We start from the raw sequence: 27,420 nt of genomic DNA on the forward strand, positions 1-27,420 counted from the left end.
TATAAAAACAAAACTCTCTGTTGGGTGGCATCACCCTGAGTCAATATTCACTGGCTGACTCTGAAGAGTGGCTGGAATGTGCAGAACACACAAAACTCCCCAGAGCATCAATAATTTTTGCACAACTCAATTTTGCTTTTATTGAATGAAAGTGAAGACATTATATAATGCATAATGCATTTTTTAGCCTCTTAGGAATATCCTGAGCATTCATGTTTACAAAAGTACAGTTAAGTCTGAACGATCAATCACTTTGTAAAGAGTGATTGATTAGACAGAATGTGTCTGTCTAATCTAAACACGTCTCATTTCCTGATTAATTTTCCTGAAATGACTTTATAACAAAGGATCTTCAGTGTTTATGACAGGCAAGCATGTAAACAAATAAATAAACCAATCAGCCATTATAAAGGGTTAATTGGCTGTATTGACAGAAAAACAAAGTATACTTGGATCTTGTTTTTATTTTAATGAGGTCATGTTATATTGCTTACATTATCTTCATTTAAATCCATTATTTCCATAAGAGGGACAGTAGAATACATAATGTGTGAAATCTGATTTACAACTTAATCTATTTTCCTAATGCATATAATACCCAAGCACAAATTTCTTACTCTTTCTTTATGCAGTGTACGCGTCCATCCATCCATTCCTGGGATTAGGAGATGTAAAGTCTGTGTTTTGGCTACCATAGCAACAGAGACATGCTGATGCTTACATGTGTTTTGTGATCAACTGAGCATCCTCAGGATAACAGTCCAATTCTTTACTCAGCATAAAAATACAGGAAGCTAATGTCATGCAGCTGAGTCATAAAAATGTCAGAATCTGAAAGCTGGAGAGGATTTTCCTGTTCCAGATCAACAGATGGAAACGTTTTCACAGAACTCTGAGGTGGACTAGAGAAACCACATGCAGGTTAAGTTGGTGAACTTTAACCTGGACATGTTTGAACAAGCGACTTTTGATGATTTCCAGTTTTTGACTATTTTGTGACATTTTAGGAAGACGTTAATCTTTATAAGTCAAAATTTATTACAATTATTAAGGCTTGATTAAAATTGTTCATTGCATGATGTGTAATAAAATAACCACAATTAATTGCATGAGCAACATGTTCAATTAAAAAAGACTTGTTCCTATATTATTGAATGAACAGCATTTTTTATGCTCAACAACAAAGAAATTTTTTGTTTTCAATCTGTTGTTCAGAATATTCAGACATCAGCTTGGTGCAAAGTGCTTTTCTACCATCCAGCTTTCAAGAGGAATCTGTAGAATATCAGAGTTTGTTGTTTCATCCTGTTCTGACTGAAGGACCTGCTGCTGAAACACAGGAAGCCAACTGTTAAAAACAATACGCACCGCTTCCCTGTCATAACTTTATTAACGTACCTTATTGACTTTAAAAGAAAACAATTTAATCCTTTTAACCTGGATTTAACTAAGCAAATAGGTACAAGCCTCCTATTGGATAAGTACTGCATAGGCGATTATCTTTCAGCTGGCAACAAGTTATTTAACCCCAGCTGATGCAATGAGTAACTCCTCATTTCTTAAACAACCATGGCAAAAGACACATCCTGTGGTCGTGGAAAAGACGTTAGTCTGTTTAAGAAGGGTCAAATCATTGGCATGCATCAAGCAGAGAAAACATCTAAGGAGATTGCAGAAACTACTAGAATTGGGTTAAGAACTGTCCAACGCATCATTAAAAACTGGAAGGATGGTGGGGAACCATCGTCTTCCAGGAAGAAATGTGGTCGGAAAAAAATCCTGAATGATCGTGATCGGCGATTACTTAAACGTTTGGTCAAATCAAATCGAAGAAAAACAACAGCAGAACTCAGGAGTATGTTTAATTGTGAACGCAAAAGCATTTCCACACGCACAATGCGAAGGGAACTCAAGGGGTTGGGATTGAACAGCTGTGTAGCCGTAAGAAAACCTCTAATCAGTAAGGCTAACCAGAAAAAAGGCTTCAGTTTGCTAGGGAGCATAAAGATTGGACTCTGGAGGAATGGAAGAGGGTCATGTGGTCTGATGAGTCCAGATTTACCCTGTTCCAGAGTGATGGGCGCATCAGGGTAAGAAGAGAGGCAGGTGAAGTGATGCACCCATCATGCCTAGTGCCTACTGTACAAGCCTGTGGGGGCAGTGCTATGATCTGGGGTTGCTGCAGTTGGTCAGGTCTAGGTTCAGCAACATTGTGGCCCAAAGAATGAGGTCAGCTGACTACCTGAATATACTGAATGACCAGGTTATTCCATCAATGGATTTTGTCTTCCCAAATGGAACGGGCATATTCCAAGATGATGATGCCAGGATTCATGGGGCTCACATTGTGAAAGAGTGGTTCAGGGAGCATGAGACATCTTTTTCACACATGGATTGGCCACCACAGAGTCCAGACCTTAACCCCATTGAGGATCTTTGGGATGTGCTGGAGAAGGCTTTGCGCAGTGGTCAGACTCTCCCATCATCAATACAAGATCTTGGTGAAAGATTAATGCAACACTGGATGGAAATAAATCTTGTGACACTGCAGAAGCTTATTGAAACAATGCCACAGCGAATGTGGGCTGTAATCAGAGCTAAAGGCGGTCCAACAAAATATTAGAGAGTGGGACCATTTTTTGGTGGCAACTTTTTTTTTGGCCAGGCAGTGTATATTGAATAATTAAACAAAAGTCCAATAATGAATTCATTCCTCCATGGAAGGTTTATAGATTGCCAAAAAGTCTGGTGCAGATGAAAATAAATAGAAAGAACTGTAAATAATTTTTCAGTTCTGCCACTTAAAGAATCTGAACTGTTAAGTATTTACCAAGATAAAACTATCAAAAATATAAAATTCACTTCCCATTTATTTGGCAGATTAATAAATAATAATAATAATACAGACATGATTTTGGAGACTTTCCTTTTAAAGGTTTGTTTCCTTTCAGAAAGCACTGTAAAAACATTTTACACAAACATTAATGACTTCCTTCTTTACAGAAAGTAATCACCCCCTTCAGTTGACTTCAGTCCACGTATCAAGCAATTACCGTGGAATTAAAAAGCAACATTGCTTATATTTGCTAAATTAAATAATTTTGTACATGATCATTTGATATAAAACTAAATATGGATGCAGGTTAGCAGAAGAGGAATTCAGGAAACTGCTTGGATCCGTGTCGCTCTTTTGATGAAACTTCTCCCTCTGTTTATCGCTCTCAAAATCTCTCTCTTGGCGCTCTCATTAATTAAACAGTAGATGATGGGATCCAGAGTGCTGTTCAGGGTCGTCATGGCGACCGTGACCAGATACGGGTCTCTGAGGCTGCGGGCCCAGCCGCAGGTACATGACGGTCTGGTAGGGCACGAAGGAGGCGACGTATGTGAGCAGCAGCAGCCTGACTTTCCGCCGCTCTTCCAGGACGGAACGGCTCTGTCTGAGCGACTGCATGATCTGCTGGAAGCACATGACGTCATGACGACCAGAGGAAACAGGAAGCTGAGCACCACCCGAACCAGGGCAACATCGGCGTCCTTCCAAGTCAGTGGCATCGGCTGGTGGCACAAGTTGAATGACTGCAACGCCCCCATGTGGTGAAGCAAGACAATGTGAAGAAAAATCTCCAGGAGCCAGACGGCAGCGCTCAGCAGAGCTGCGGCCCTGACCTCTCTGACCCAGTGGAAGTGCAGCGGGTAGACCACGGCCAGGTAGCGGTCCACAGAGATGCAGCAGAGCAGACCCGAGCCAACGTAGAAGCTGTTGTACATAATGAGATACATCACACCGCACAGTTGATCAGAGACGTTCCAGCGCTGCGCCATCCCGATCCAAACAAGCAGAGTGACCGTGTAGAGCAGGTCCGAAACACACAGGCTGACCAGATAGACCGCCATGTTGTTCCCCTGCAGCGCCAGCTTCCAGGCTACAAACAGAGACAGGCAGTTGGCTGGAAACCCCACGATAAAGAATAAAGAGTAGACTGTGGGGTACATGTGCTGCTCCACTGAGGAGTTGGAGCTGCAGGAGATGAGCGTGGAGTTCATCCTGACACCACAGAGTCCGGTCCTGAATGAACCGTGTCCGGAAAACTCTCAGATCCGCTCAGCAATGCAAATAAGACGACAGGACAAGCAAGCTTGGGTTTAAAATAGTTTCAACAGACAACAGAACCAAAAAGGAAACAGATTTTAGGTCCAAAATGGGTCAGCATTACTCTAAATCTCCCAGGTCGTCATGGACGTAGACGAAGTTTTGCATGACTATGTTTTATAGAAAGCCTCTCCAATGTTTTTCTTTCGAGTTAAAACTAATATCAGCAGAAGGCACTATGAACTTTCCACTAGTCTATTTGCATATGACTCCAACCTGTCAGCAGTGTTTGGATGCCTGGAGTGATCTGCTATCAGATCGGACCGGTCTCCTCCTGAAAGGTTCAGAAAAGTCACAGACCTTCATCCAGTAAAGTTTTGTAACGTTAACAGTGAGTGGGAGACATTGCTTTTCTTTTCTTGTGCTTACAAGATGAAGATTTCAGGAAACATCCATAATTTTTGCTGTTTCCCATTTTTAATCATAATGTTTTGAAGCTGAAGAGCTTATTTACTGAACCAGCAGACGCTGAAGTAATGGGAAAGGCTTTCTGGATTCTCTGGAATTGTGATAATCTCAAACTAGGAAGAAGATAAGAAAGAAAGAAATGTGAGACTGATCAACTATTTGCATAAGCAAAGAGTGGAAACTACAGACATCTGTATACAAAACAGGAGTGTTGCTTGACTATAACTGTGGTTCACATGCTCTAGTTAAATCTTGGGTTAAAGTCACCAGAAAATAAGAACTAGGAGCTAAAAGTCCAACAGTTTGCTTTCTGTAGCAACATGAAATGTATTTCTGTCATGTGAGGATGGAGCCAGGCAAAAGTTTAGGAGCTAAATGTTAGGATAGAAACCGATTGTCCCACTGAGGGAAATTCAGATCCGTCAGCAGCAATTTAAGCAGAAAATAGAAGAATGAGATTTTACAATAAGGACAAGTTTATAACATAGGAGAAACCATGCAGTTATTAAAGGGGTGGCATTATGCATTTTCCAGGCACATGGTGACATTTAAATGTTTGTAGTCAGCCGTTATAAAATGTATTTTTTTATGTTTCTTCTGGTATTTTTATGATTTATCTTCAGTTCCAAGTCTGTGAGTTTTGAAGGCCTCCTTCTCATCACCCTAATCTTTTTCTCCCTTCACAGATCAACTCTGCTCCTCAAATAAGGAAGCGACCAGCAGGACTCTGGAAAGCAGACTGCATCCATTCAGCCAATCGGTGAGTCGGACCAGGAAGACATGTAGAATCCGACTGGTGCATGCTGGTCATATCAATAGATCACTTTCAACCCAAACCTGCCAGGGGTATGAATAATTTAGAGTCCTGTCGTAGCAATAAGAGACCCAGAAGGAGTTGAAGCTGTGCAGATATTAAACATCCAGCCAATGAAGCGATGTTCAGTGGCTGCTCCCATTATCGGGGTGAATCCATTAGCACATAGCTGAGAACGGCTGTGTGCGGTAAAGTTGTTTAATTATGCAGCAGTTTGATTTTGTTATTCTGAAAGCTTTTCCTGTGTGCAGCTTAGCAAAGATGTTTCTGTAATCTGAGTCACATAAAGTTCAACTTTTGACCAAGATAACAAAAAAACCACACTGGATAAAAATAATCACACCTTTGATTTAATTTATATTGTCTGTTTTCCTTTAGCACTGACTGCCTTCATTTCTATTTTCACTCTGTGTTACATCATGACTGCATATCAGGTAATGTTTGATAAAAAGTTAACGGACGATATTAGGCTGAACTAAGTTACTCACTTAAAATTATTATCAACAGCCGATATGAAGGGCTGTTTTTACATATGAAAACTAAGATAACTACAAACTCTCACACAGCTTGAGCCATGCCTTAAATATCGGCCTAATCTGTCAGCTAATAAAATAAAAATAACATTTTACATCAGTTTGTTGCATTTGGCTGAGATAAAGTGCATAAAGGAATGCTCCTGTCAAATAATCCTGTAAATGTTCATTTATTCAGCTTCTGTTGAGCAACAATTTGCAAATTAAAAATGTAATTAAGCAGTTCTATACTTTACCCTGCAGGTTCTTCCAGACGAGAAACAGAAAAACTCAGATACGTTTTGAGAGGAGGGTGAATTTTCCTCAAAGTGACGTAGAAAAGACATTAAACTCAATCTTATAAGTTTACAATTTAAGGAAAAAAAGCAACATGGAGGGGATTAAATACTGTTAGCTAAAAAACAACATATGTATTTATTATATTTTAAGGTTATGATCTGTGTAGATAACTTCATGGAATATGCTATAATAAAAAGAATTAGCTGAGTACATGGTGAGTTGATGAGATCATGAACACTTAGATGTTCATGATGCATTTAAATTATTAATGTTTCAGTGAGTTTCTGTCAAAATGGGGAGACTTTTTCCGGACAGCATTTCTAAATGCGCCTGAGGGAAATATTAGGTCATATCAACAGAAATGTTTTATTTTTTTATATGCAGCCTCTGAATGCTGTGAAACATTTTTCCACTTGTAAATATCTTCTTCTAAGCTGATCTTCTGCAGTATTGTAAATATGTAACTAACAGGATAAAGTGCTGTTAAAAGGCTCTGGGCCTCTTTAAGATCGTTTTTATGTTTTGTCATTGTTGCTCTTAAATGTTTCAGATGATTAAATACTTTTTGATATCAGACAGAACTGACCCGAACAGATTCATTCTGACCCACTGTTCCTCTCTGATCTGGAGAGTTTTCTTGTATAAAAGTCCAGTTCAAGGTCCTTTCACAACACCTGGACTGAATTCAAGTCCTGACTTTGACTAGGCCGCTTCAAGGCCATCATTCATTTGCTAGAGTTGTTCAGTGTTAGGCTTGCTGGTGTGTTTTTATCATAAACGAATGATTACTATTGAATGAATGTTATTGATTATTTTCAGACTTGTTGATTTGACATGTCAGTAATCTGGCCTGGTTAATGAAAATGTTTCATTATTTAATGAGCAGGACAATTATGTTTTCACACAAGGGCTGGTGTGTTTTCTTTCCTCCTAAATAAATGAAATCATTCTATGAAAACAACTTTTTATATTTACTCAGATTATTTTTGTTTGATAGTAAAATGATAAAAGCAATCAGATGCGACAAAAACAGAAATCTGCACAGAAAAACAGTTTTTAAAAACAGACACACTTTCAGTGAATAATTTGGACTTACGTTCCACAGAAAACCCCCTGGAGCTCGATGTGCAGGACTGGGTTGTATCTGCTGCTCAAAAGGTCAACCTCTGTCTCCTGTGACCCCAGTAGACCCAAAACTTTTCCTTCAGATTTAACCCAACGCTTATCCAGGCTTACCGGAGCAGCTGGGATTCATGATCTATTCAGAGATACTCCACTCTTATGTACAAGGAAATAAGATGTGAGAGAACCAGGTGATCAGGAACCAGGTGATTATTAACAAGGTAATCAGGAACCAAAGTAGCAAAAGTAGTCCCTTTGCTACTTTTTATTTCTAGCAAAGGAACTTTAATGTCTCATCTTGTTAGACTGTCCCACTTTATTCTTAGTTAACCTTTTAATTCAATTCAATTCAAAAATACTTTATTAATCCCAAAAGGAAATGAAATAGAATCCGCCCTCTGCCCAATAGGAAGGGGTTAAACTAAATCACTTTAAGCCCTCAGCACTTCTCTTAGTCAGGAAACAGAAACTTGAATATAAAGTGAAGGTCGATCAGCAAACAAGAGAAATTGTTTTCTCTTGGGAGTTCTTAAAACTCTCAATTTAAGAAGTTATAGTTATGAAGAGAAGTAAATACAGAAAGTAGTAAATTAATTTGTGCCTCTTGAATTTTGCAGTAAAGCAAACTAATTCAGAGTCTGTTGAGGTTTCATTAAAACTTCAAAATCTCTTTTTGCAAAGGATGATGTAAGTTTTACTGCTCTATTTAAGTTAAATTTAAAGAGGAACACGAACCAAAATGTTCTTTTGATTTCCTGTCCTTGAGAAAATAAAGACAGTTTCATGTAAACTGATCTTCCTGTTTACTATGACTAAGTTTACAACTAATGGAATCTGAAATATGGCAATAAGTAGATGAACATGTTTAGACGCAGTTTGTTTTTGGTTCCCATCTGATCTCATCTTAGATGAGGCTGTAAAGAAAACTTGGCTTTGTGAAGGTGATCAGGAACCTGAAGATGGAGGAACAGATTGAAAGTTGCTGCCTGACAGATGAAATATAGAAATATTAACAGGCAGATTTTAGAAAGAAACGGTCAGCAACCAGCCAGCGCTGAACTGGTCACCAGTAACCAGTCACCAGTCAGGTCTGACTGGCAGCTGAAGTGACTCAGTTCTGCTGATAGGATATTATAGAGGCACATCACAGAAATAGATTAAGTTACTATCACCTTTTTCCAGGAACAAACACAGCAATTAATGACTAAATAATTTTCTATTTTTAATTTACATCACTCACCGCCACTCCTGACTTGAACCTGAAAATAATTTGTAGAGGAAGTTAAACATTAGGGTGTTGGCTCAGAGACATTCTGACTTCAAACAGTGAAAACCTGCAAAAAGCCGATCGGCAATCATAAGACGGGTCCAGTGTGGAAAGGGGGGGAAGTAAGTTTCTCATACTGGAGATAAACAACATAGTTAATGTGGAGAGGAGTTGTTCAGTTTAATCTGAAACTATTAATGATTGTTCTGACTGAAGAACAAGTTGATTGTCCGAAAAGTTACCACAGGGATAACTGGGCTGCGGCGGCCAAGCGTTCAGAGCGGCGTCGCTTTTTGATCCTTCGATGTCGGCTGGAGGGAACAATCCAACGCTTCACCAAGCGTTGGATTGTTCCGCCACTAATAGGGAACGAGAGCTGGGTTTAGACAGGTGAGACAGGTTAGTTTTGCCCTACTGATGCAATAGTAATCCTGCTCAGGATTACTGATGGTAAGCTAATGAAACCGATAAATCACTCCATCCTTCTACATCGTACAGTCAGGAGGACATGCAACATAAAAAGTGAGCTCCAGATTGTAAAGATGAGAAACAGGAGGCAGCAGAGAGCTGTGCTAAGAGGATCCTACGTGTTGGAACCAATAACTGGTTTAACCTTGCAGAGCCACAGAGACCACAGGAGAAGTAATGCTGGGGAACATTAAAACATGAGGAGACCACAGAGGTTGACAATCAGGCAAAGAAAACCCGTCAGACGGCTCCTTATATCTGCTGCTTGATTAACCAGCAACGTCTCTGCAGACGGACATTTTCCTCGCTGCCTGTTATTGTTCAGCCTCATCTGAAGGGAAACGACCTTGGTTCCTTTAACTGCTGTAACTAGTAGAATAAATCACTGTAACTTTCTGTTTTCTGGCCCTGCTGAAGGAACGAAAGCTGCTTCAGAATGCAGCTGCAGGAATGCTGAAGAAAAGCTCATATTACTCCGACCCGAAAGGCTCGGCGTTGGCTGATCTGGCCCTCCAGACCCTTCAGGCCTTCTGTTGAAAACCAGAGAAATAAAACTTACAGTGAGGCGTTGCTCCGCTGATGAACAGCCTTCCTGCTGTCCCACTTACAATTAATGAAAACATTTAAAATTAAAATATTACACCAGACCAACAGCGAAAAAACTACTTTTAAAACATTATCTTTAACATTATTTTCAAAAGGTACTTCATCTGAATCCATATCCTAATTTACTGAAAATGACTCTCCACACCTATTTGTTCCTTATAATTAATTTCTCTTTTAACTCTTTGACTATAACTATATCTTTATTTTTCTGCCTGTTTACTTAAATTGGTCAATTTTCCAGTGTTTTTATTCCTAACCTCCATAAATCTCTTTTCATGCACTTAGCTGGATGAAACGTGTTGTAAATCAGATATAATTGGTTGATAATTAATCTATATAAAGTTATGGGTCACCTTTATGATTACATACCTGTTATTTACACAAACTTTATTCTCAGCTTATATAACTTTAACCTTTAACCTCTCGATGTTCACAAACCGAATAAATACAAGATCAGAAAAATCTGTATTAAGAGGCAGTTTATTGACTTACAACTTGTTATATATCAAACACATACATGAAGTATAAAAAATTCACATTAGACAGAAAAACAGAAATATTGACATTTTAAAAGGGGCGGAGCCTCATTACATCATCCTGTTGGTGAGCTGCTGTTTTTCAGCAGAGAAAACTGTTTACAGGAGGATAAACCAATGGATGAAAACAGAATCATTTTAAATTCTTCATTCAGCCTTCAGCAAAGACACACATTTAAAACATAACAGTAAATACACTGCCAACTGCAAGAACAGCTTTTCTGTAGCAGTTAATGTCAACCATTTAAAGGTTATTCCACCAAAGCTCTGTCAGAGCGAGAGAGAGAGCCATGGCAGGGAATCAAGAGAAAGAGCAACCTGTGCATCCTGTAAGTTCATGGCTGCAGGAAGCCGCTCGCTTTTATCTGCATAACAGAAGAAAATGTTTTGCAGTGAGACGTGCAGCAATATCCCACAGAGCATTTCTACATGTCACAAAGATGGATTCAGTAATACAAGTTAGTCATGTCACAACAAACATCCAAATACACAAAACAGTTAATAAAATAAACACACATGGAATAGCAACCATTAGAAGCTTTCATACACAGAAATCCTGCTTCCTTCGTTTGACTGACTGCTTCCATTAACTTCATTTCAGTCCATTACTTGTATAATTATGAAACCTGTGTGGTGATGCTGGTTAGTTATCAGACAGCTCTCATGGTCTGCATGACTTCCTGTGAGAAATAAACGCGATGTCCAATCACAGAGCTGCTCTGGATGTGAATGGATCACACCTTCATTCCTCTACCCACAGCATTGTTTCATTCCATGTATAACGATAAATATACAGAAAATGCAGCAAACCTCCATTGTAACATTGCGATGCAGTGGAAATGAAATATATACAAGGAATTATAAGACTAATTAGAGAAAAAGAGTTCAAGACAAAAACATTTTAAAAAAGATAGACTTCCTCTCTCCAGACGAATAGTCAAAAATAAAATATTACAACCATGTAGGTTTCTGCTGTTATTTTTATTTAGAAAATGAATGTGGAATCCTTCATCTGAAGATCTGTTGGGATCTGTTGGGATCCCTGATCTGCCTCTTGAGTTTAGGAGAGGGAAAACAAGCTTCAGTGAGTTTCAACAGTTCTTTTATGTACATATTATTTTTTTAAAACATTGTAAGTAGGAACCAGATTTCTCTGCTCTTGTTAGACGTAAATATGAAGTTTGGCCACAGCAACATCTATAACGTCTAGATCTGCTTGTCCCTGCAGGGTTCCTGAACATGACGCCTTGTTGCTAAATATCAAACATAACTTCATAAAATGATCTCTGTATTATTTGACTGGTTTTTAGGGGACATCATGGGAACCCTTTCAAAACTTTCTAATCTAAACACAAACAGGTTAATTTTGATTTATAGCAGGAACCTGAACGCAGCTGTGAGAAACTGTGCGGTTTTCTCATGGTTTAGTTTTGCGGTCTCTGATTTTCTTCTCTTCTTCTTCCTCTGCTGAGGTTCTGCTCATAAAAACAGTCCTAGTGATACAGGAAACCAAACATTAAAACGTTTCATCTCTGTTCTCTCAGACTTAAAGTGAAGCTCTAAAAGACGTCATTTGTATGATTGTTTCTGCTCTGACGTCTGATCTGCTGCTCCTTCCTCAGTAGTTTTACACATCTGAAGGTTTTTCTCCTTTTTATTTTTATTATTAACTCATGGTTTTGTTTGCTTGTTGTGTTTTTTTTATTCAATTCATTTCAGTTTCACAATTTACAAAAACGTAATCTCAAGGCACTTTTCAAAAAAAGTCCTTTCAGTTTAGTCAGATCCATTCCAGTTGATCATCTGTCGAACAGCACAGTAAGCTGTTTATTCAAATTGGGTTAAAAAGTTTTCTATCTAAGCAGATTGCTTCAAGTTTGAGCTCTAATTATTTGGGAATGGTCATACTGCAGCTAAATGCTTTAATATTTGTTAGAATCTTTTTTTCTGAAGAAGTTATAAGAAACCTTTTGGAACCATTAAGTCAAACTGGCTGGATAAAGAAAATCTCTCCAATCCCACCTGGAGAGAAGTGGGATTGGAGATCATGAGGCTCGTTCGCTCACTCACTCGCTCGCTCACTCACTCACTCACTCGCTCGCTCACTCGCTCGCTCGCTCGCTCACTCACTCAATCACTCACTCACTCGCTCACTCACTCACTCGCTCACTCAATCACTCGCTCACTCACTCGCTCGCTCGCTCTCTGTGAGGTGTTACATCTGTTTTATGGTGAATCTTTTCACAAATCTAATTTGTTCATATTTAGTTTTCAGATTACACTTCAGACTAAAGGTTTGGCTGAAATACTTGAATTACTTATTAATTCACAATAAAGAAACCAGCAAAAATTCTGAATGACCCACCAAATGTTTACGGTAAAACATTAAAATAGCTTAAATACAAACCTGAATTAAAAACGTCTCATAGAGGAAGTGAGCTGAATGACATTAAGTCAGAACTAAGAGGGATGAAATACTGATAGTTTTGTTCTTGAACTTCTCAGAGTCATGGTTGGAGTCCGTTTGTGGTTCCACAGCAGAAAAAGTTCCTTAACTTTTTTCCGGAAGTTTCTTCCAACAATGACGTAGAGGAATGGGGTTGAGAACGCTGTTGAAGAACGCCAAGTAGGTGAAGATCTGCCCACAGAAGTACTGGACTTTCATAGAGCTGCAGTCTGTCAGCATACCGGCCTTGTTGAGCCAGGTTGGGACTTTCCGCAGATGGAACGGGACCCAACAGATCAGGAACGCCAGCAGGACGGCCAGCACCAAAGTGTTGGCCTTGTGATCATTTTTCTTTGCATTTACTCCTTCCATAAATCTGTTTCTCAGAGATTTGAGGATGTTGACAGTGCAAAAGAAAATGATGGAAATGGGAATAAAAAACCCTAAAACCAAAATCATCGACTCAGTCGTCTTTAATATAGTTGGATCAGCTTCACTACAGGAAGTAATATTTCTGTCAAGTACCAGTTTCCTGTTGATAAATTTTGGAACACTGAGAACTAATCCCAGAATCCAAACCACAACACAACTAATTTTAGCAAATTTTGGGCGACGCATTTTTTCTTGGGACAGTGGATGGACCAGAGCCAAATAGCGATCGATGCTAATCAGAACCAGGAAGTAGATGCTGCAGTAGACGTTCATCAGGATGCTCACGTTGACCATTTTGCACAATCCAAGACCAAAAATCCAGTCAAACTTATTCCAAGCGTTGACGGCCCAGAAGGGCAGGAAGGAGACCAGGAACAGGTCGGCAGCAGCCAGGTTGCTCAGGTAGATCTCAGCCACGGTGCAGGGCTTCTTATGGAGGATGAAGACCATCAGCACAAAGATATTCAAAACAATTCCCAGAACAGAGATGGACAGGATGTACGCTGGGACATAAGTGAAGGTCCAGTTGTCAAGAGAGCAATTATTAGAATTTGTTTTGTCTCCATCTTCAGCCAATGAGGTCAAATTAGCAGGGAGGCTGCAGAGAAATGATACAAAATAAAACTAAATATTAATGGTGTGTTCACACCAAACGCGTTTTGAGTTTCAGGCGCATCTGGTTTACATTTAAAGTCTATGTGGAGGTGCGTCGAGGGCCCGTCGAGACTCGATTTGAACCGTTTGACGCGTCCATAGCGTTCAACACTCAGCATAGACTTTGAATATTAACCTGACGCTCAAAACGCGTTTGGTGTGAACGCACCATTAGATCAGGCAAAGTGAGTTAAACATTATATATGACGCTATTACAATCTAAAAAACTGATTTAAAATTATTGCCAGCTGGCCTGAACAGTTTAAGTGAGCCCTGAAAAGTATCTGCAGAGGCTATTAATAGAATTGTTCAGTAATATTATTTATTAATTATTATAATTACTTATAATTATAATATTTCTTTTACAAGAGAGACCTGACCAACCCTGGCAGCATGCAGAGACAGAAAAACGAAACAAAAACATACCGTTACAACACATAACCACAATAACATAAACTTATTTTTATGGCTCTATTTGGAGTTTGTACTTTATACTTTCAGCTCAGCCTATCCCTCATGTTCTCTCTGGACATTTCCAAACTTACCAATTGTATTTTTTACCTTCAAATGTTTCTTCAAACTGAATAAAACATGTTGAGACAAACTCAGTCTGTTATTTGATAGAAAGAAAAACCTGCTCTTCAGCTTTAAACCCACTACAGTCATCACTCTGCATTCAGTCATAACGGTAAGTATTGTTAAGTTGTAGGTGGCAGTTACTGAATCTTAGATGTTTACTTAGGAATACTCAGTAAAGCTTGTGCATACCTGGTGGATAAAAGAGCCATTGTCCAGAGGAAAGCAACCAACAGCAAGTCCCCTCAGTTCTTCACTTCGCCTGTCCTCGGTGTGTGTGAGTGTGTGTGGAGTGTGCAGTAGTAGGTAAGCGGTTTGAAATGATGTGAGCTGTCTTTAAATATGAGATGACTTGCTTGGTTCCCTCCCACTCTTCAGACGTCCCTCCCCAGTTTTCTTTCTGCTGCTGCAGCAGAGCAGAGCTCCTCTGGACTCGGATTAAACCCGTCAGTCAAACCTGCTTTAATCTTTCACAATGGTGAGGGATGACTAGGATGGTTTTTCTCATTTCTACACATTAGGAATAATTGTGTTTTACCATTAGCCCATAAATTATCCAGTGATCCAACCTTGTTTGGTTCTGAATCAATTATTTAGCAACTTTCTTAAAGCATTTATGAGGGAACAATAACCAGTATTATAGATCCTCTGTTTTCAGATCTCAGACACAAACATCTAAAAAGAATCTCATTTAATAAAGTTTTAGAGTCTAAGTGTGATGATCTATAGATGTTTGGACTTTTAGTTTCTTGTGTTTTGGATTTGATCATTTTTTATTATTTACTTAGATTCTGGCCTTAATTTGCTTTTCTGTGTTTGAGCCACTTGAGACAGCCACACTGGACCTTACAGAGCACATTTGACTTTTGAAATATATTTATTTTCTTTTTGTATTGTGTATTGTGGCCCAAAGTAGCATTTCTGGATTCCTAAAGTTTCTGTAATTTTGCCTCCATCCTGTCTAAACTCTCCCCGCTGCGCTGTGGGGGAGTTTTAGTTCAGCTCCTTCCATGTTAACCCTTTGAGAAAACAACAATATTTTTCCATTTTACATTTTTTTATTCCTGTAGAACAGCAGAAACAAAGTTTGGCGTTTTTCTCTCAGCTGTGCCACATTTCCCCTAATCAGTGAATCTGCTTCTCTTTTACAGCCTCAGCATTTGGACTCCTGATATTTTATTGTTCAGTGCTGCTTTTTCTTTCATTTCCTGATTTTATATCCAAGCTCTTTGTCCATTTTAATAAATTAATGTTTTATTAAACCTTCCACTAATGCAACTTTCAGGAATCTGTCTGCCCCTTGGCTCTGCCAAACAAACATTACACAACTTTATTACTGTTCAGTTAAATTACCTTTCTGTAAACACAACTTTAAACTATAAACTGAGTTAAAAAACACTTTAAATCTAACAATGACAGTTTGATAAAATGCATCTCATTTTCCCCCCAAATTCAGTTTTTATTTTTCAGAAATCCTAGATTTACAAAGTGGACTCGTTTTAAAACACATCAAGTGACTTGATTACTGACTCAAATTTAAATCACTCAGTAGAAAAATATCCAGTTATGCACAGCAGCACACAAAAAGACACAACAGAAAGACTTTATTGCAATAACAATTTACCTTTTTTACAGTATGAATGTGATGATGTATTGTGCAAAGGTGAATCAGTGGCTCCGTTAACAGAAGTCAGAACGCTGCAGTCATGTTGAGTCTGTTTCAACCCGGCCCGTAGAGACGCAACCCAACCCGGTTCTGGTTCTGGTTCTGTCGTTTGTTTCCATGGAGATTCCCGTGAACGTCCAGCTGATGGAGGTTCAGCTCACGTTGACCCGAGTCTTTTCAGCGTGCGCATCAGAATCACTATGTTATCCAAACTGCAGCTGCACAGTGCAACAGTTGGTAGCACTGCTGCCTTTCAGCAAGAAGGTCGTGGGTTCAAATCCCTGCTGGGAGTTGTTCTGCATGGAGGTAGCGTGTTCTCCCTGTGCATGCCGGGTTCTCTGCAGGTACTCCGGCTTCCTCCCAGTCCAGAAACATGACTGCTACGTTGATTTAACTCAGAGGAATAACTCAGCTCCTGACTCGTTCTCTTTGTGGTTCTAATTATCTGAGAATGTAGAAATCTAATTTATTCCTCAGCCTCATGAATCCAACATATTGTAATTATAATAGTCTAATAGTGCATCAGCTTGTTGGCTGTGGTCAGGTCTCTCCCAGACGGCTATTAGCTAAACCCGGGCTCAGAGGGTCACATTGCACTGACTGCCTCCTTCCTCTCTTACTGTAAACAATCGCTTAGTAATTTTCATCTGAACTGACCTGATGTTCCGTCTGAACCTGTTACAGACGGAAAAAACAGATAAACGAGGGGCAGAGAAGAATCTGATTATCCTCCGGGCTCAATAGAACTGTTCTGTTTCCAATTTAGTGCTCAGCAATAAGGATGCCTGCTGTACCTTTACAGCCAAACGGCATGATGAGAATACAGGAAAAATATGTTTTAAAAAGCATTAAAATCTGAAATGCATTGGTTTCAGGAGTTGTGAATGTAGAATGCAGTTTCTGCTAAGCTAAGAAAACAAATGCTGAGTCAACATGACTAAATGCAGATCTACATCAGGCATACAGCATGTGATCCAGTGCTGATGCTTCAGGGTCAGGGTCCTGCTGGTTCTTGTCAAAGTTCTTTAAAAGATCTGCCCAGTTTGTGTTTTATGCTAAATACAAAACAGATGTTAACTTATTTATGGATGCAGTGTTGTCTGAGATCAGAGCTAATCCTGAGTCACACCTACAGCATTACCATGGAAACTAAAAGACTTTACTGAAATTCCTGAACAGCACCTCAGTCATGCTAACCTTAACAACCCGTTACTGGACCCGTTACCAAGCGGGTCCAGTAGTTTCCCCCACAAAGAAGTGTGTTCATCAGAGTGTCAGAATGGCTGCTGACAGTTTCTATTAAATATTCTGTAATAATTAGCTTGGTAGTTCTTCAGCGCTAGTGGAAGATAAAAGCTGTCCTGCCTGGAACTGTGATTAAAGCCAGTCTGCTGAACATATTTAGTAAAGAGCCGGTTTCCAGACAACACTGTGCTAACTGTATTAATCATTTTCCATATGGGAAAGTTTAAAGTAGGCGGAGTCAGCTTCTAATGTCAATCACACTTTTTCCTCTCAGGCTGTCGGTTTAATGACAAGAAAGCTTGAAAAGTAAGCTGAGCTCTGAGGCAGGAAACAGTCAGCATAGAAGCTGTTGGGAAGAAATACAAAATATAGAAAGTAATAGAGTAGACTTACAACAACAGGGTGGAATTATATATTAGGGCTGAATAGTAGCAGTGCTGCCTTGCAGCAGGAAGGTCCTTGGTTCAAATCCCAGCCTGGGGTCTTTGGATGTTCTCTGTGCATGCGTGGCTCAAACACAACGTCTGTTCATGTGAAGTGAAGTTTAAATTCCTCAGAGCTTCAGACAGAGACAGGAACTGCAACCTGAAACTGTTCCTCCATTCTGGGTCAGCCAGCTTCTTCGTCTCTCTGTCCAACTCCTGTCCTCAAGGGCCAGCTCCTAAAACTTTTTAACGTGTCCCAAATCCAACACAGCTGAATCAAAGGGCTGAATTACATCCTCAGGTTATACAGAATGATGCTAATGACCTGATTAACTGTAAACTAAATGTAGCTCAAGAGTGTTGACAGATAAACTTCTAAACGTTGTAAGACTCTGACAGCCAAGGACTGGATAAAGAACACTTGATGATGAGGTCAGAGATCTTGGCCCCTCTGTGACCTTTAACCCTCACAAATCTGACGTACAATCAACATCCGCTAACAATAGCGACGGACAACTGAGGGTTGATTTCTGCTTCTAAGCTGATCTGATTGGACGCCGGAAAACATTTTTGTGTTCAAGTTGTGCTAAAAGGAGTTAGCCTATCAGTGAAGCTATGCTAGCCTAAAATAGCATCTAAATGCCAACTTATTTATGGATGCAGTAGAGGCTAATGTTAGCGTCTACAGTCCACATTTCTACAGAAGCTCCATGATAGATCAGGACTTCTGAAACTCTGGAAAGATGAACTTTTCTCCAGACTGATGGTTGAAAAACCTGAAGATTAAAATCTATAGATAGTTTTATTGTTGAGCTTATTTTTATTGTCTATTTATTTAGTAACTTAGCAGCAAAAATGGGTTTTTGAATCGATAATGTTGCTTATTTCATCAATAAGGTTTTGGATTAAAATGCAATTAATTACAGACCTGTAAATTAACTCAATTAAAATTTCTAATCCAGTCCCTCTACTAATCCCAACAGATAGATTATCTGTCAAAAATTGGCAGTTCGTTTTAAATGTCATGACATGTCTTTATCTTGTCTTTTAGATATAAAGTGAGAAATTCATCAAGAACCCAAAAACGTGGACTTGGTGAAGGAATGCTAAATTTTTATTTCAGATGTTCACCTGTGAAAAATGACAATAAATGTAAAATGTAAACAAGACTTTAAAAGGAACAAAACATACAAAAAGCTCACAGTTCAGGACAAAGATGTCACTGAATCTGTAACCATGAAAGTGGACAAGAGTAAAATAACATCCTCTACTAATGCCGCCTACTTCCTGCCATCATATGAAGAGCAGAGGAGGAAGTCTTTAGAGTCATATTTGATCTTTAGCATTAACGATGACCACCGGCTGTAATTGCTCTGTTCTGTTGACAAACGTAGACACCAGCGATCGCTGATGTGTGGCCATGTCTGACCCTCTGCGCTGCTGTCTGGCCCTCCTGTAGACGGCAATAACTTTCCTTCTGAAGTACTGACCAGAGAAGGCGTAGAGCAGCGGGTTCAGCAGGCTGTTGAGAAAGGCCAGGTACACGGAAACCTGATCGCCCAAGCTGAGAGTTTGAGACCACAGCTCTCCGTCCAGCACTTCCACATCACACAGCGTGTCGATGAAGGTGAGGACCTGGAAGGGGCCCCAGCACAGTAAAAATAGCAGCATGACGGCGTAGACCAGCACTGTAGCCTTTGTATCGTTGAAGTCGTGAAATGCGAGATTTTCCGTCCTCCGAGCCAAAGCCTTGATTATATTCCAGCTACTGAAAACAATGACAAGGAGAGGAAGTGCAAAGCCTAAGATGTTCAGCATAATCTGATGGGCAAGCTTCCAAGGACTTCCGTAGGTATAATCTAGAATGCAGGAAGTGGTATTGTACTCCTCAATAAACTTGACCTTCCTGTGAATTATTGTTGGCAGACTGAGAAGCAGTCCAAACATCCACAGGACGAAGCAGGCTATCTTAGCATACAGTGTCTGTCTCAGCCACCGCGACATCATGGTTTTCACCAGCGCCAGATAGCGGTCGATGCTAATCATGACCAGGGTGTAGATGCTGGTGTAGAAATTGATGACAACATTGGAGTTGACCAGTTTGCACAAAGCATCTCCGTACGACCAGTTGAAGTGGTTCAGGATGTACATGGCCCAGAACGGGAGGCCACACAGCAGCAGGAAGTCAGCCAGCGCCAGGTTGCACAGGTAGATCTCCGCCACGGTCAGGCAGTCTTTGTGGGCTGCGAACACGGCCAGGACGAAGCAGTTGAGGAGAAGCCCCAGCAGCGACAGGATGAAGATGTAGGGAGGGACAACGGTGTAGATCGTCTCCCAGTCTGTGGAGTGTGGAGAGTCCGACGGGCCGAACGGGAGAAACGAGCTGCTGTTGTCAGACCAGGAGGCCGTAGATACAGGCGAAAGAGACTCCATGAGCTGGAAACAAAGAAAAACCAGTAAAATCATGTATATGGTACTGGTGGACGTAGAATTTTATTGTTAGATTTTGTGGTAATATTGTGATACTGATAAAGATTATGATAAAAATAACAAACAAAAAACTAATTACCTGTTTTTAGGTAATCGTAAGTCTGTGACTGCAGCATTCATACCACCATAAACACAAATACTTTAAAACATTCCCAGTGTTTCCATTACTTTAAAAGTGAGATACAGTGAACCCTCAGGGGTTGCGTTCCAAAAAGAACCCGTGATAGGCGAAATCCCTGAAGTAGTTACCTTTATTTTTTTACAATTATTATACAGCATAATTAAATCTTCTACATTGAAACCAAAGAACAAAACCTGTTTTCAGGCCGAAGCATTTTTTTTAACAAATAGAACATTTTCTTACAAATAACTACAGTAAAATAATCATGTTAATCATCAATACGAAGGTAGGATAAATTGTGACTCGTGTATTTCACTGATCCTCTGACTGTGACGCTGCGGCCCGACTCCGCCTGACTCTGCTCTCTAGTGGCTTTTTCTTCTGAAGCCTGTGGTGCAGGTGCAGGGGGGCAACTGCATACTTTCTGAGGTTTATGTGAACATGTCATCGGCGCCCCGTCCCTATGACATAAACTTGTACAACTCATTTTTAATTAAAGTATCAATAATAATAAATGTACATCTATGTGAATAAATCGTTGCCTACAGGGCAATTAAAAAAGAATGAAACAAAAAACAGGGCAGTATTTCATCATTTAATATATTTGAGCCAAAGAGCCTCTTCTGTTATCCTGTCTAGAACCGCCTGTGGCTGCAGGTCTGAGGCTTTTTGTTAGCATGTTTTCTATCATTCTTATAGATTGATAGGAAACCTTATATAAACTGGCCACCCACATTACTAAAACGGTGAAATAATATTGACCACAAAACACTATTTATAAAAGATATCAACGTTTTTCCTACACAATCCTAACAAACGTTTTTAATGATCTCTTCACAATATTTATTCATTTACTATTAATCTATTTGTATGATTTGTTCTTTAAATTGCCATTTATATTATTTTTCGGTCTCAGGAAATGACTGAGGGATGAAGAGACTGATGTCTGGTTCTTTAGGTTCTTTAGGTTCTGACGGGTCTGCGGTTCCTGTCCTGATCCATTCTGTCTGATATCAAACAACCCACTGAATATCGATACACATATTTTTTAAATGCCCCTATTAAACGTCACTGTGATTGTTTAGCCTGTTTCTTCCCACCACCGTCTGTATTTTTGCCAGAGGTTTTACTTTAAGGACGGTGTTTTATCGGGCGGACATTTTAAAAAGACTGGGGTTGATAGCAGCTCACCGCGGCTGCGTAGCAACCGTCTCTAAGCAACCGTGACAACAGCGTCAGTTCGTGTGGTTTAGGCCCCGAAACGAAAATGTAACTGACCCTAATATTTCCCGTGTTTTGTTTTGGTCATTATTATTACACTTATTGTTGAGGTGTGTGTGATAGGTGCGTCTATCAGACATTTGTAGCAATACGGAATAAATCGCGTCCCGTATTGGACAACAACAACCACCTGTCATTGTAGCCTAGCTTAAGCTAACCTGAATATTTAACTCTCTTGTTGATACTCTGACATTACTTACCTTCTGTCTTTCAACCACTTTGAAAAGCTTTTCTTAGTCTCTCAACATCTTTATCCCTCCCCTTCTTCTGTTTTCTGTTTTGTGCGCCGGAGGTTTATCTGCCGCCCGTCTTTATCTCCCTGTTCATTCCTACAATTCAAATTTAAAGGAAAAAAAAACGCGCCTCAGCGCTTCTGCCCAGGCTGCCTGTATGGGAGGGAGAGGCTGGCAGGAGGGGAGGGGCGCCTAATCAATGCTGTTCCTCTGTTATTCATCATTTCATACATAAACAGCTGTTAAGTACATAAAATGCTGACTAGAAAAAAAAATCCCCACATCGTTTTTGCGCCCCTCTAGTGCAGCGCCCCTATGCGTTGCATTCACTGCATAGCCACTTTTTGCGCCACTGTGCAGGTGTGTTTGTTTCGGGAGAGGAACATAGTTATCGGTAGTTGTTGTCGCTCCTTTTTCTTCTGGGCAAAAATATTTGCCAAAATTTGTCAAGCTGTATATTTAAATACCGTAACGTTATTGGCACACAGGTAGAGAAGAAGCGCGGAGACTGTTTAGCCAATCAGGACGCAGAACACAGTGAAAAATAAACCGCGTTATAGCGATCACTAAACAACCGCACACAGTAACCACATTTAATCATATTTTGGAATTTGCTGATATCTATTGACGTTTTCGTGGAAAAAACAATGGAGGAAAAAAGCAAAAATATTGTCAATCGTGCTGTTAGTTTGACTGGAAAACTCAGTGCACACCTGATAGTATCTCACTGTGAAGCTGACTCATCGCAGACGATCATCTGCTGTTGCTCTGCTATTTAAACAATAAACTGAACTTAATGCTCTGATTGATAACTACAATCATTTGGAATATTTTTATGATTTAAATGACTTTTTTAGTGCTTTTAGATGATTTTTCCATCTTCCTTCCTTCAGATAAACCAACCTGCAGGGCTTGTTGAACAGTTGAATCTGTTCATGTAAATTTCAGTAGATTTTAAATCTCCATGTTTGTGACAGTAAGTCATCAAATCCCAATCGATCAGCCGATGCCTCCAACACGTTTTCCTTTCTGCTCATTGATCCTGGTTCAGCCTGGCGGCCAGTGAATAAACCAAACTGACCTCAGTTACTGTCATCATGACCTCTGAGGGAAACTCTTGTGATTTGTTAATTGATTCAAAATGTTTGATCAACCATCAGAATATTTAAATTATGTTGGATTTTTTCCTGAATAAAAAATAAACCCAGATAAAGGATTGGTTCGTTTTCACCATGAGTCTGTTTACACATCTGTACATTTTACATCCATTTATACAAATACACATGAATATTAAGAAAAAACAAATGTCTATGTTTGAAGACAAAAGTTAAAATAAATGCCATTTTTATTGTTAAAGTATAAAGTAGTTGTGGCAATAATAACTGATCTAATGTCAGACACTGAGGGAAAAAGAGTTTTAAGATCATAACTTCAGTAAAGTGATTCTAATAATCCTCCAGATCATTTTCACAACGCCGTAATGCTTTCAGTTCTGTTTTCTGGTCACTTCTGCCTGGACCTAAAGATTTTAATGGATTATGTTTACCGCCTGGTTCGGTTTGAGCCAAAACAAAACCAACCTGAGACGTTCTTACCTGCAGCTGGACGAGAACGCTCCTTCTGCAGCAGGTCTGAGCTCTGCACAGCGAGCTTCAGCTCCAGTCCGCAGCAGTGGAGAAGCAGATCTGCTGCGAGGAGCTTTGTATACAGCTGAGTTCTTCCACACCCTTAGCCAAGGACTTTAATTCATCACCTTGTTTAGGAAACAGTCAGTTTCTGCTGACCTCATATAGGAAGTTAGTTTAAGCTGCAGAGCACAAAATGTGCTGAAGATGTTCAGAAACAAAAGTGTTTTCTCCTGCATCAGTTAAAGTTTTAAACCATCAAATACGTTTTAGTGACCAAAGATAATCTGAACATAAACTAGAATCAGTTTTCCAAACGGCTGTTCCACCTCAGCTTTGGGTTTGGTGAGATTCTTCTTCTGTGTTTTCTGTTCATAAAGTCCTGTTGAGTTTATTAGAACAGCATATTTCAGTAACAAGGCACTTCAAAATGCTTTACATGTAAAAACATAACAGAAACCAATTATGAAACAAGCTGCAAATATTTCATTTTGTCAAATGTCATAATCAAAATAACCAAATAAATCAATCAACATTCCTGTTATTAATAATCTAAAACATCTATAGCCAGCTGGGTTTTTAGTCTGGATTTAAAGGATTTGTAGCGCAGAAGCTGAATGCTGCTTCTCCATGTTTGGTTCTGGTTCTGGATGCAGAACAGAACCAGAACCAGGAGACCTGAGAGATCTGATGGTTGATCCAGCAGCAGCAGATCTTTAATCCGTTCAGTGATTTCTAAACTACCATAAGTAGTTAGAAGTCTCTTCTCTCAGTGAAGGACTGTAGAACTGGGTGGTGTAGAACCGGGTGGTGTAGAACCGGATGGTGTCTCTATCCTCCTGGTTCTAGTCAGAACTCCAGCAGCAGCGTTCTGGACTGTTGGGTTGTCAATCAGACCTGTGAAGACGCTGCTGCAGGAATCAAAGCCACTAAAGAGAAACTAAAGCCTGGATGAGTTTCTCTGATCCAAGACTTTAGTCTCTGGTCCTGGAAATGTTCTGCAGCTGCTAGAAGGCCCACTGTGGAACCCAGGGGTCAGGTCAGAGGTCAGGCTGATCTCTAGTTTCCAGCTGAGATGAACTCAGATCTGAACCTCCAGAAACACATAAAGACAGTTACAAAGTCGTTTCACCGCCTCAGTAACAGGCGTTACTGGTTTAGAAGCAGAGCGAACAGTGCGAAGTTTTCCTGGTGGAAACTTGACAGGAGAAAATTACGTCTCACGTTTCCCCCTGGCCTGTTGAAGAGAACCGATTAAAATTACAGGCTTCTTGCTTGGAGTAAGCAGCCAGTTTCCCTGTGAGTCATCCACCAGGTTTTTATTTAATATCCTGTCAACGTCTGAATAATTTACTGTAACTTCATTTCATATGAACCTAATTCCATGGAATTTGATTTTAATTTTCCTACAGATGATAAACTCCAAAAGAGTTAACCAGAAACCATTACAGTATGTAGTCATGTTCAGAACCAGGTGACATGACCTTTGACCTCACCCTGTCTGTAACCTTGAGAGACACTGAAGTTCATATAGAATATAGAATTACTTTATTCATCCCAGCAGGGAAATTATTTATTCATTGTCCACATGGAAAACCTGTTTGTCAAAACTTCAACTTCCTGGTTGATGTTGCTTCTTTTTCCACATAATGTTGTTTGTCCCTCCTGCAGTAAAAAACCCACAGCATGATGATGCCACTCCCGTACTGAAGAGCTGTTGTTTTCCGGCTTCTTTAAAACGTAGTGGCCATTATGACTGAAGGCTGTTTTAGGTTCATCAGAGTGCAGGATTCCTGCGTTAGCAAACGTTTAGCCTGTTTCAGTGCAGGAGTGACTCACTGTGGAAACATCAGGTCCACCCAACAACAACAAGAAGAAGAAAAAGAAGACGATGACGACGACAGGGTCGTCTTTGTTCGGGAGGAATCCGGGTGTGTTGCCTTTGATTAGAGGTTTCTTACAGTTTCACATCTGTTCAGTCAGGATCCTTTGAGTTTTCTTCACTCCTGTGGAAATGTGGAAATGCTCCTACTTTCACTTCTGAACCGTCCTGAGTTCTGCTGCTGTTTTTATCCAATCTGATGTTTAAATAATCACTGATCACAATCTGGTTTTTATGACCACTTTTCCATCTAATGTCTGATGGTTCCCCACTTCCCAGTTTTTAATAATCCACTGGACAGTTATCAACCCAATTTTAATACTTTCTGCATGATGCCTGATGTCATTTCCACGACCACAGGTTGTGATTTTCCATCTGGCTGTTGAAGAAATGAGAAGCTGAGGTTACGGAGCTTTCTGCCAGCTGGTGGTCAGTCCTCAGCCTAAACACAGGCGGCATTTTTGGCCTGGCAGTGCAGGAGGGTGGTTTCAAGTGTAAATGTGAAATGTTTGTTTTTAATTCAAATGAAAGGACAAAGAAGAATCATCTGAAATATGTTTTATCCTTTTGTGGTCAGACTGGACCAGACTGGAGTGTTTATTAAACAATAATCTCATCAACACTTTTCACCTTCTGATTACCCCAAATAAAAGGCTCAGGCTTTTACGTTCTTTAGATTTATAATATATAGCTTCTGTTATGAGTGAATAATCTTATAATACATTAATAACACCAGCTTAAACAGGAAGATTTTCATGTTTTGATTTTGCTGGAGTTACAGTTCTCATGTTTTCCTCACCGCTTGCAGCTGCCGGTTTCAACACATGAGGTCAGCCAAGTTACCAAAGCAGAGCTGCAGGAAAACACGTCGGATTCTCCCAAAGAAGCAGCAAATGAAGAGATAGAGCTCCCAAACTCATCACTTTTCATTTTTCAGTCATGCAAATTGACACAAGTAAAAATATCTCTGACATTTTCAGAGACATTATTTCTCTTATCAGGTTTCAGATTAAAACATGAATCTTTGCTTCTGCTCTGCGTGTGTATCGTGATGAAACCGTCTGCGTCTGTCATCACCTTCAGACGTGTTCTGTCTTGACTTTACTAAAGCTGTGTTTTCAGAAAGAACGCCACAGAACCACTTTCCTGTTTTTAGTTGATCCAAATTATCATAGCAGAGATAATAAACCAAAAGGCTTCTGGGTGAAAGGAAAACGCTGCTCCCATCCGTCACCTGCAGGCAGAACCAGGCCTTTTCCTGACACCTTCCTGTTTTTATTATCAATGTAGAAAAACCTGCACGGCTGCTCCGATACATATTATAAAATCTTTGTAGCATTTTATTAGTTATATACAATAAATAGAGGTGAGTAGTTCTGTTTAGTTTGGCGTTTAAAGGGTCAAACTGCTCTGAGCTGCTTCTCCTACACAAACACTGGAACCATTTCCTCCAACTTCTGCTGATTCCCACAATCACACAGGAAAAAGAAGTCGTTTGTTAGAGCCGTGCTGAGCGGCTGCCATTATTCAACATCTGATTCATGTGTGGTTGAAACTCCAGCCAACCAGAACAACAAGCTAGCCGGGCGTTCGCCCCTTCACATCTCACTCCTGTCTGAAGGAGGAAGCAGGAAGTTAAACTTGTTCTCAGAGTCACAACAATCTCAGGTGTTGAATTCATTAATGTTCAGAGAAACAGAGAATTAAAAAGTAAAACTGAAGCTGGGAAAGATCTAAACTTTCAGGACAGAGTTTGTTCAGCCTCAGCAGCTGCAGGAATGAATTCAGCTCAGATTATTGATCCACACGCAGGAATTGATCAGAAGTCTGAAGGAAGTTGATAAAAGCTGTTAGCTGGAGGAGCTGACTAAAACGTTTGTCATGTTCCAAAGAACGTTCAGCCTGTTTCATCAGGATTTGATCTCAGACTGAAAACTGAGAAGCTGAAGGAAAATGATTTCATGACTAAAAATCTGAAAAGTGTGGTGTGTGTTTTCTTTTGCGCTCAATCAGATCTCATAACGGTCGTCTGTGTACACTGTACACGCATTGTAAAGTATTTCCACAGAATCTCAGTTGGATTTAGAACTAGACTTTAACTAGGTTTTTACCTATGAATCATCTTTGGTCTAAACCAGGGGTGGGCAGTCCTGGTCCT

General features: G+C 39.9%; 3 protein-coding genes across 3 annotated transcripts; all 3 read right to left on the reverse strand.

The window, feature by feature from the left end:
* Window positions 1–2,679: 2,679 nt before the first annotated feature.
* Window positions 2,680–5,084, reverse strand: LOC116709239 (ovarian cancer G-protein coupled receptor 1-like). The gene is given in 3 exon segments (XM_032547657.1): window positions 2,680–3,346; window positions 3,348–3,472; window positions 3,475–5,084. Coding segments are annotated over 3 exon segments (885 nt in total). The 5' UTR covers window positions 4,048–5,084; the 3' UTR covers window positions 2,680–3,159.
* A 5,030-nt stretch (window positions 5,085–10,114) lies between these two features.
* On the reverse strand, window positions 10,115–14,621 carry LOC116709237 (B2 bradykinin receptor-like). Its single transcript, XM_032547655.1, is given in 4 exon segments — window positions 10,115–12,291; window positions 12,377–12,778; window positions 12,780–13,662; window positions 14,487–14,621. Coding segments are annotated over 3 exon segments (1,035 nt in total). The 5' UTR covers window positions 14,507–14,621; the 3' UTR covers window positions 10,115–12,291; window positions 12,377–12,646.
* Window positions 14,622–18,742: 4,121 nt separating this feature from the next.
* On the reverse strand, window positions 18,743–23,454 carry bdkrb1 (bradykinin receptor B1). Its single transcript, XM_032547653.1, has 2 exons — window positions 23,351–23,454; window positions 18,743–20,066 (listed from the first exon to the last, which is right to left on the reverse strand). Exon 2 carries the CDS (start codon window positions 20,061–20,063, stop codon window positions 18,957–18,959), a length of 1,107 nt encoding a protein of 368 aa, XP_032403544.1. The 5' UTR covers window positions 20,064–20,066; window positions 23,351–23,454; the 3' UTR covers window positions 18,743–18,956.
* Window positions 23,455–27,420: the final 3,966 nt, after the last annotated feature.

Source organism: Xiphophorus hellerii, chromosome 19 (assembly GCF_003331165.1).
Source record: "Xiphophorus hellerii strain 12219 chromosome 19, Xiphophorus_hellerii-4.1, whole genome shotgun sequence".
In the NCBI taxonomy this organism is placed as follows: Eukaryota; Metazoa; Chordata; class Actinopteri; order Cyprinodontiformes; family Poeciliidae; genus Xiphophorus; species Xiphophorus hellerii.